Here is an 11126-nt window from a genome sequence, read left to right as displayed (position 1 = left end):
TTTGTTCCATATTTGTGTCTGTGTATTTAGTTGTAATTTGTTCTGAACAGATGATACAGCTATTCAACCCTTCAACATCATAACATTCATATTCCTGAAGGCATACACATTTCTAGATTCTATTATCTGTTTATTTTCAAAATAGTTGTCATTTGATTTGCCAAAATACTAATAAAATGAAGATTCTGTTATCATATAAGTTACTTTTATTTCTTCTTTTTGATTAAAAAAAATTGTATATTTAAATTGTCACACAGGTTATATTATAGCCAAATACAGTTCATTATTATATTGAATAAAGGTAATAAACTCTATTTAACTTATTATTCCAAAGGAGATAACTAAAATTTATATTCTTATTGTTAAACAAGATTACTAATCTTTATACAACTAAATAATTATAATTCAACTAATGATGTTCTTGTTAGATATGTTGGAGATGTGTCTAAAAAATAGTGAAAATCGATCTAAATTGACAATCCCACACATTGGAGGATCAAAGAGTCTGACAAGAAAAAAACATGAGATGGTAACACTACAAGAATTTCGGGATTTAGCGACGGAATATTTCCGTCGCGAAATCCAAAAATCCGTCGCAAAATGTCTTTAGCGACGGACTTTTTCCGTCGCTAAAGTCTGCGTCGCTAATTTTTTTTTGCGACAGATCCGTCGCTATATTAGCGACGTCTTAGCGACGGAAATATTTCCGTCGCTAAGTTTATTTTTTTAAAAATTGCGACGGAAAATTCCGTCGCAATATTTTACAAAAAAAAATAAAAAAAAATTATATTTTTATTAGCAACGGTAAATTCCGTCGCTATTATTGTAAAAAAATAAAATATTTAAAATATAGCGACGGAATATTCCGTCGCTAATGAAAAATAAGAATTTTTTATTTTTTTTAAAAGTGCGACGAAAATATTCCGTCGCAATTTTTTTTAAAAAAATAAGAAATTCTTTTTTTATTAGCGACGGAATATTCCGTCGCTATTATTTTTAAAAAATAAAATATTTAAAATATATCAGCGACGGAATATTCCGTCGCTAAATAAAAAAAAGAATTTCTTATTTTTTTAAAAATATTGCGACGAAATATTCCGTCGCAATTTTGTAAAAAAAATAAGAAATTCTTTTTATTAGCGACGGAATATTCCGTCGCTATTAGTTTAGAATTTTTTATTATTAATATAGCGACGGAATTTTCCGTCGCTAGTAGTTTTGGAATTTTTTTTAAATTAATTATAGCGACGGAAAATTCCGTCGCTATGAATTTTTTTGAATTTTTATTCAATTAATTATAGCGACGGAAAATTCCGTCGCTATAAGTTTAAGAATTTTTATAGAATTAATTGTAGTGACGGAATGTTCCGTCGTTGAAGTAAATTAAAAAAATTGAAAAAATATATTAAAAATTTACTGCGACGAAATAATTCCGTCGCAATATATTAATTTTTTTTTTAAATTTTAGCGACACAATTTATTTCCGTCGCTAAAAGTTATATATTTTTTAATTTTAAAATTTATTTATAATTATTTATTAAACAAATTATATAAAAATTCTAAAATTTATATTTATAATATAAAAATTAATATTCAAACAAAATACTAATAATTGTCTATTTAATGCTAATATAATTGTCTGTTACATACCAATCGTTACATAAAAATAACTGCAAAAACTAATCATCTAAATCATCATCAACATTAGGTGAGTTAGGTTGATGAGTCGATTGTGGCTGAGAAGAAGAAGAAGAAGGAACAATACCGCGAGTAGATGCAGTAAGTTGTTCAATCAAAAATCGCATCTCAAACATCTGTCGTCAAACATCGCTCAACTCATGAGCCTGCGAATTTATCTGCTCCGCCTGCGAATTTATCTGCTCTGCTTGTGAATTTATTTGCTCCGCCTGCGAATTTATCTGCTCCGATTGCACTTTTAATTTCTCTGTCATTTCTTATATAACTGGGTTTTCATTAAGACCAGATGAGACAGAGGATGAGCTGCCAACGTCAGAAAATTTTGATTGGGATAAAGATCCTGTGCCATAAATCCTCTTCTTCTTATTTTTCCCCCCGGCAGCCTGGATGAATATCTGATCACAATCTGGCTGCTAAGGCTCCTCAGACCCTTCATTTGGTTGAGTTGCCTACTCTAACAACTGTCCATACATTTCCTACAACAGTTTAATGAAGAAAATAAAATAAATCAATTATGAATATTAAAGTTTATGTTAATTATAAAAATAATATTACTTACAATTAAAAAAAACTTACAGCGACACTCGAAGAACGTCTGTCGACATACACGATCTGTCCTTCCTCAGTTTTTTTAGAATGAGTTCGTTCAAACAATTCAATCAGTGTAGGCTCTCTCCCAAACTCATGTGTCTAAAAAAAAAGTGATATAAAATTAACCATGTTAATAAAAAAAATTAAATATTAACAAATTAAATAAATTAAATTTCTCACCATTCGTCTTTTATGCTCTGCTGAAGATATAGAACCCCCAGTATGGCGGGAAGGACCAGCCCCAAGGCCACCTGTCTCACTCAAACGGTTTAGCGATGCTTGTGCAGACCGTTTCTTGAAAGCTTCATCTTGTTCCCATTTCTGCATCCAACTATCCCAAACATCATCTGGCACAAAGATCGGTTTTCCATTGGCATGTCACTTACGAATGTTGTCGATATATCGTTTCGCTGCTTTTTGTGCCCATTCTCTTCTCACTAATGCATCAATTGTAGGATCCCACTGAAAATTTTTCTGTAAAAAAAAAAAAAGATTAAATAATTTAAACATTTCTACATTAATAGTTAAAATATATATATATTATTAATTTGAATTTAATACCGCAAATTCATCCCAATACAAGCCCTTTGTCTCCGAAGGCACTTCTTTCCAAACATGACCTTCCTTATGAAGACGTTTCTTGAAGATTGTCGATATAATATGGGAGATATTTATTATACGACAAAAGATGCTCCTATATACAAATAATAATAATTAGTATAAAAATTAATACATGTCATAATGTAAAAAAAATTAAAAAAATTAAAGTTACCCATCGCCATCTTGCTCTATAACATGTAATGGTTCGGATGTAAAATGACTGGCAGTCGAATGAGATGATGGATGTACTGGTGACTCTGTAGGAAGGGTCGGTGAAGAAGCAACTGCAGGGGTAGCAACAGGAGATACTGATGGGAGAGAGGCCAATGAAATATCCCCCGAAATATGTGGTGTTGCAGTAGATGAGGTGGAAGCAGCAGTAGACCCAGACGAGTTAGGTCTAGAACCACTGCGTCCTGCACGATATCGTCCTCTAACACCTGTCATCTATATATATATATATATATTATAACGAAAATGTCGTCAAAATTTTTTCCCGCCCATTTCCACTTTCTATTTTGATATTTTATTATATTTTATTTATTTTTTTCTTACCCAAAATCAAATTTTTATAAATCATTAATTAAATATAGGTTTGTGGAAAACGTATAGTTCTTGAAACCTGTATATGGTTTTTTTCATAATTAAATAATGTTTGGAGAATGTATAAACATGTTGGTATATGAAGAGGTAAGATATAATCAATATTATTAATTTTTAAATATTAACATAAAATTTTAATTAAAATAATTTACAAAAAAATAAGATTTTTTTTAAATCGACAAAAATCTTGAGATATCAAGTAATACCGCCAAATACCGACTACCAAGTAATTTTTTTAAAAAAATAAATTTAATTTTTTATTTTATTTCCTATAAATTACCTCTCATTCTCTCTCAATAAAGCCACTATTCAAAACTCTAAAACCCTTAATTAATTTCAGAACCATGCAAAAAAAATACAAATCTTATATATGTTTAAGTTATTACTTAATTTTGAAAAATAATTAGTTTGTAGGGGAAAATTGAATTATTTTTAATAAATTATTTAAGTTATTTTGACAAAATTAATATTTGTATAGGCTATTTATATTTATCATATGTTAAATTAGCTATTAGTTTGTGAAAAATGTGTAGTTCTTGAAATTTGTATACTGTAGATAGAATTTATGATTGTGAGGTTGCTAATTTTAAATAAATTCAATATATATGAACTTTCGTGCATCGCACAGGAGATGAACTAGTACCTATAATGAAATAAATCAATTAACAAAATCAATATCATTAATAATTAAACATAAGTATTTAAATCATAAAATTCACCTCTAATCACTATCATATAAGTCTACATCCGTGTCATTAGATTCTAAGTCATCATCAGAATCTAATTCAAGAACTTGTTCATCTTCTGATTCAGAGTCATATTCAGAGTCTGATCGCAAGACTTGCTCATCATACGATTCAGATTTATCTTCAGAATCAGATCTCAAAACTTGCTCATCATTCAACTCTGGAGCTTCATCAAATTCTGATTTCATAACTGGCTCATCATTTAAATCAGCGTGGTCACCATCATTCACTGTCTCAAGGATTTGGACATCATCAACTGCTATATCGTGTAGTTCCACGTCATCCTCTTGGTAAGGCAACGCTTCACGTGGAAGGGTCGCCTCTTGATTATTAAAAGATTGTGGAACCTCTACTATGAACCTTGGTTTGACTTTTGTTACAACCAACCAATCGCTTTTGTTACGCCTCAAGCTTGGATATTCGCAAAAATATACTTGAATCGCTTGAGAAGCTAATACAAATTGCTCGTTTGTATTCCATTTCTTCTTTTCATTGACCTCGACAATCTTATGTGCATGATGAATCTTCACCCCCTCGTTCAAAGTTGGAATAAACCAATCGCCCTTGAACAATACAACTTTCTTGAATGACGATACTGAAGGATACTCGAGCTCGACAATCTCTGTTATCCGACCATAATAGTCCTTCTCGGGATCATCGTAGTTGGATCCTTTAACGCACATGCCACTATTCATAGTGCCTTTATTCGAACCATGGCTAATCGTGTGAAATTTAAATCCATTAACAAAGCAGCCAGGGTACGTTGTAACAGTGTTAAAAGGTCCTTTTGCGAGATCCCTTATGTATGAATTGGTCACATTGTTCGTAGGATCGCGAGCCTATTAAATAAAACAGATATATAAGAAATAATTATATAAGAAATTGAGTGGAATTAATATTTTAATTAATCAACTCACATAATTATTGAACCAAGAAGGGAATTCCTTATTTGTTAATTGTTCAATGATGTGGTCACCAATGCCGAGATTACGTTGCCTTAGCTCAGCATCGTAAATTCTTGAAAAATTAAAAAGAAAAATGAAAATAACTACATTAGACTATTCAATTTAAATATAATTTAAAAATTAACAACAATTAATTAGTAAAATCTTACTGCAGATACGGCTCAACTTCTGGACAATTCATCAAAATATATCTGTGTGCAACATCATATTCTTCACCGAATAACATTCGTGACTTTTTACATCCAAATGGTCGACAAGGATGCTTGAAAATTGATAACTTCCCCTCCTGGTCATCCCTTTCATTTACAACACCAGCATCGTTGCGCGGCACTCGTGTATGCCTTGTAACAACATGGTCCTCAAAGTAATGAGAACACAACAATGACGCTTCTTCCACAACGTATGAATTAGAAATAAAGCCTTCCACTCGAGCTTTATTTCTAACTGTTTTCTTCAACTTTCCAAGATATCTATATAAAATGTATATAGTAATTAGATAAATGAACTACAAAATAAATATGTTTCTTATAAAATAGGAAAAAAAAAAATTATCAATCTAATAAATAGTACCTTTCAAACGGATACATCCATCGATATTGAACTGGACCTACTATCCTTGCTTCATAAGCCAAATGGACTGGAAGATGCTCCATAGAGTCAAAGAAACTTGGAGGGAATATGAGCTCCAACTTACACAAAGTGATAGGGATGTCGTTCTCTAATTTCATCATATGCTCACTTTTAATAGTGGTCGATGTCAAATCTTTGAAGAAAAGACTCAACTCAGTCAATGCCTCCCATACTTTTTGCGGTAGTAATTCTCGAAATGCAACGGGCACCAACCTTTGCATGAACAAATGACAATCGTGACTTTTCATCCCAAACAACTTAAGCTTCTTTGTGTCAACACATCTAGCCATGTTCGACACATACCCATCAGGAAATTTTAGATTTTTTACCCACACACACAGGACAGCTTTTTCTTTCTTGTTCAGAGTAAAAGTTGATTGAGTAATGCGGCGACAATATTGATTCAACTCTTCTCTCGACTTTACTGTGTCCTTAGTTTTGCCTGGTACATTCATCACTGTATTGAACACATTTTCGAACACGTTTTTCTCTATATGCATAACATCCAAGTTGTGTCGAATAAGTTGAGTTTTCCAATAAGGTAAATCCCAAAAAATGCTCTTACTCTTCCAACCACTACCATGACTGTTATCTGCATTAGTCTGTGCAGCATTGGGTTGTGTTGCATTCACTAAACCCAACTCATCCAAGGAAGCAAGTATCTCAGGTCCAGACAGTACAGGAGGTGGTGTTTTTTTTACCAAAGTATTTTTGCGAAATCCATACCTATTCCGTCGATACGGATGATCTTGATGCAAGAATTTTCGATGGTTATCAAACCATGAAATCTTTCGACTCTTTGATAGGTAAAATGCGTCCGAGTGAATCGTGCAATAAGGACATGCCAACTTTCCTGCCGTGCTATACCCCGAGAGCATTGAATATGCAGGAAAATCACTAATGGTCCACATCAAAGCCGCTCTCAGTTGGAAATTTTGTTTCAATGAGATATCATATGCATGCACACCAACATCCCACAAATGTTTCAACTCTACAATAAGGGGTTGTAAGAAAACATCAAGTTTTGCCTTAGGATTCTCTGGTCCTGGCACTAGCACCGTTAAGAACATTGTTGTATCCTTCATACACATCCAGGGTGGTAAATTATACACCGTGACAATGACAGGCCAACAAGAATATTGCTTCCCAGATTGACCAAACGGCTAAAACCCATCAGTACAAAGACCAAGTCTGACATTCCTTTTCTCGGCGGCAAATTCCCTATGAGTCTGGTTAAAATGAATCCACGCAGGGGAATCCGACGGATGACGCATGACGCCATCTTCGACCACATGATCTGCGTGCCACCTCATTTCTGCTGCTGTTGAATTGGATGCATACAATCTCAAAAGCCGAGGAGTTAAAGGAAAATAATGCATCTTCTTATAAGGAACACAAGTTTTTTGTCGTTTGCTACTGTCAGCTTGATCAACTTGCTTGTATCGATTCTCATGACAAAACTTGCATACTGTTAAATCACTGTCATCACCCCAAAAAATCATACAGTTATTCCTACAACAATCAATTTTCTCAACAGGAAGGCCTAACCCTCGAACCAGTTTTTTAGTACTGTAAAAATTATCAATCACCGTATTATGTTCAAGAAGAACCTCCTTAAGTAATTCACAAAGTTGATTAAATCCCCTCTCAGATAGATGGTGTTCTGACTTAAAGCTAAGCAATCTAGAAACAAGCGACAACTGCGTATGCTTTTGACAACCAGGATATAACTCTTTTTTTGCAGCACTAAGCATGTCATAGAATGCTTGAGCTTCCGGATTTGGAGGTTCCTCCTCCATATTCGGATTGAAATCAGGCCCGGCAGCATCCATTACCATAGTCTCAAATAAATTGCTTGGCTCTGCTTCAAGCGTTGATGCTGAGTAAGACATATCGACCGAATCTATCGTAGCAATAACTTCCCCATGAAGTGTCCACTCATAATACCCCGGTACGAAACCTTTGGTGAGCAAGTGACTTGTCACGGTATCCTGGTCACGAAAAGTCGTGTTCCTACACTTTGGTTGATTACAAGGACATTTAATCTTATTCCCATTCATCCACTCTGGTTGACTCTTAGCAAAATTAACAAACTTCTCAACACCCTTGATAAATTCCGTAGAAACATAACCATCCTCCTTACGCCTGATATACATCCACTGACGATTTGATCTCATTTTTTTCCTGTACCATTAAATAATAAAAAATTACTAAATTATAATTATAATATTTTTTTTATTTGAGTTATTTTAATATTATTCCACTGAATTACTCCTTATAACTCCCCCTTAAAATTTGAAGGTTATGACCTATCCCATCCGGAAATGAATCGTGATATGACCACTAGCGGACGCATTTATTCACGATACGAAATTTCAGCAGCATCTCAGCATAGTTCTCCAGATGCACGATAAAGATTATGTGTTGATTCATACAAGTTAAACTCAATTTGAGTCAATTGCATAAATCAAAACATATTCCTATATGCAACCGGAGAACAACAAGAAATGCTACTGAATTTTCGTACCATGCATGAGTAAATTAATGCGTATTCGCTGGGCACACAACACGACACCAAATTTCCAGATTGTCCAACTGGACAATTCAGTGATCTCTTCGCTCCATCGAGGAAGTCACCGAACGGGAATCTAAGGTTAAGTTCCAACAAATTTAATTAAATACCTAAAAAATATTTAATTAATTATATTTTTTATTTAATATAATTTTTAGACAAAATTCGACAAAGTCTCCCCTATAAATGGACTACACCCTATGTAAGAAAAAAAAACACAAAAATTTAACACTTCAATATATGCAACATCATCAATTCTCAATGCAACATCATCAATTCTCAACACATCATACACTTCATAATCATCCTATAAAATAAATAAATTCGATAAACGAGAACTAAACAAGCTTTAACTGAAGCTTAAATGTCAACAAGGGAAAATAAAATAATATATTGCCTTGCCTTATCCCACTGTATGACAATAATATATTATTTTAGAAAAAATTCAATAGATTTTATGATCAGATAAACAAGGGAAAATAAAATACCCTTTATAAATGCAAGAACTTAGAATTATTTGTTAGCTAGCAAGGAACGCATTAAGAGTAATGAGTAAAAAAGACATCAAATGTTGGAAGATACATAAAGCAAAATTTTTGTGAAAAGTGGAGCATGAAATTCCCCAAAAGCTAGTTGAGGTGAGAAAGGTGGGTGCATATTCCTCCTTGTGGGGTCATTGGAGAGTACTTGTGTGTATCAATTTGCATGAGCCAACCAGCTAGCCAGCCAGCCAGCAGCCTCTACTGCTTGCCAACACTTTTATTTGTTTGTGTGTGTGTGTGTTTTTTCTTTAATTTTCTTTTTCTCTACTTGATTGGGTTTTTCTCCCATTATTAATCTTTATTTTGTTGGGTTCATACAAGATACATAGGTTCATTGGTTTTCAGGTTTCTGTCTTCTTCAAACCCCACTGGTCACTTCTTGACTTATGACCAAGTCATTCCACAAGGGAAAAAAAAAAAACATTCAATCATAATAGATCCCATTTTGGGTTCGAACACTGTTTTTTATTTTGGAATTAAGTGGCTTAATTTTGTTAGCTAGAAGGAAACTTTTAATTTTTTTTAAGAGAATTGACTTTTTCAAAGGTTTCAAATATTATATAGTGGGGTGATTGGACTAAGGCAGGTGTGGAAAAGGGAAAAACCCAACTGTTTTCTAGACTCATTCTCGTGACCAAGAAAATGAAAGTAACCCCATTTACCTACGTACATACATTATTATGTGGGCACTGTCCTATGTTCCAATAACGGATTGCTTCGGTATTATTAATTTTAAGTTGAATTATTATCATTAATTTTAACTAAAATTATTATAAAATTTGTATGTACTATATCAATTTGTAACTTCAACATGTCTGAACTAAATACATGAAATATTATTTGGATACTCATTTGTGATCTACAATGCATGAAAACGCTCATCTTCGAAACATTTCATGTATTGAAACATCGAGAAACACCAAAAAATCATTTTTGGATTTGTTTGTAATTACGAAAATATTTTGAGATTATTTTATAATATTAAAAAAATATCAAAAATATATTTACTATTTGAAAACTCATTTGCGTCCACGAAATTAGGTTATACTTCTGTCTCGAACAAAGTTATGTTTAATTATTTTTTTTAAATTTATTATTTATTTTTAATCAATAAGTTAAAGATTAGAACTTATATTTATGTTTGTTTATTTTATTTACTCATTTCTATTTCTTGTATTTTAAAAAATATTATTTTTTCATTTTTGCATTTGTTTCATAGAAACCATTTTCATACCATCTAGCTTGTGACACTTTAATACATTATATATTAATATAATACAAATACAACACATTAATATATTGATATAAAATATATCAATATTTTATATATTTATATTAATATAATATAAATACAACACATTAATACATTGCAGAACTGTCGCAAGTGAGCATTCAAATATCATTTTCATTAAAAATATAAATAGTAAATTACATTACTAACATATCTGTTGTTGTCATTATATTTTCATTAAATATAAAAATACAAGTACTTAAAATTAACGATAATAATTCTGTTGTTGTCTTTTATATCATCTGTTGTTGTCTTTTAACTGAGATTTTAAAAATGGGCTTCTAAATCCTAATGTATATTTAAATTTTATTTTTATAATAAAATATTAAAAAATAAATAAATAAATATTTATATCACATAAAAAAAAATTTAACAATTTTAGCATGAACAATTCAAATATTCAATCACATTCAACAATTTCAGCCACAATTAACATATCTCAACCACAACAATTCCTAACTAAGTGAAGTAGTCAAATAACAATTAGCAAAAAAACTAAAGTCATAATTGCTAAACTCATTATAATAGGTATTAAATTAGCCAAAATAAAATAAAAATACACATTAAATAGAACATAATCAAATAAATTAACTTACCTCTAATCTTTTGATCTCTAGAGTACGAAGGGATGTCCACTGGCCACTGCCTATCTGCCAAGAACAAGAATACAATACCAAAGATTGAAACAAAAGAATTTTTTGTCACTAGCATTGAATTTGAACCCGAATAGAATACAACACCAAAGATTGAACCAAACCTCAAAAGATTGAACCAAAGTGTCCCAATGTCAATGCACAGTGGCGAGCAACCCAGTCACCCAGCGAAAGCAAGACTTAGAGAGCTAGATCAAGTAGCCGAGATGCAACCTCCCCAACTACCAACCGAGAG

General features: G+C 32.1%; 3 protein-coding genes across 3 annotated transcripts; all 3 read right to left on the bottom strand.

The window, feature by feature from the left end:
- Positions 1 to 2147: 2147 nt before the first annotated feature.
- Positions 2148 to 3336, bottom strand: LOC127787522 (uncharacterized). The gene is made up of 4 exons (XM_052315581.1): positions 3139 to 3336; positions 2470 to 2610; positions 2275 to 2388; positions 2148 to 2174 (listed from the first exon to the last, which is right to left on the bottom strand). Exons 1-4 carry the CDS (start codon positions 3334 to 3336, stop codon positions 2148 to 2150), a joined length of 480 nt encoding a protein of 159 aa, XP_052171541.1.
- An 877-nt stretch (positions 3337 to 4213) lies between these two features.
- Positions 4214 to 6903, bottom strand: LOC127787521 (uncharacterized). The gene is made up of 4 exons (XM_052315580.1): positions 5774 to 6903; positions 5353 to 5673; positions 5156 to 5255; positions 4214 to 5077 (listed from the first exon to the last, which is right to left on the bottom strand). The coding sequence occupies exons 1-4, from the start codon at positions 6901 to 6903 to the stop codon at positions 4214 to 4216; spliced, it is 2415 nt and encodes an 804-aa protein (XP_052171540.1).
- A 93-nt stretch (positions 6904 to 6996) lies between these two features.
- On the bottom strand, positions 6997 to 7989 carry LOC127787520 (uncharacterized). Its single transcript, XM_052315579.1, has one exon. It carries the CDS (start codon positions 7987 to 7989, stop codon positions 6997 to 6999), a length of 993 nt encoding a protein of 330 aa, XP_052171539.1.
- Between the last annotated feature and the right edge of the window lie 3137 nt (positions 7990 to 11126).

This window comes from Diospyros lotus, chromosome 12 (assembly GCF_014633365.1).
Source record: "Diospyros lotus cultivar Yz01 chromosome 12, ASM1463336v1, whole genome shotgun sequence".
Taxonomy (NCBI): Eukaryota; Viridiplantae; Streptophyta; class Magnoliopsida; order Ericales; family Ebenaceae; genus Diospyros; species Diospyros lotus.
This window is presented reverse-complemented; position numbering and strand designations above follow the sequence as displayed.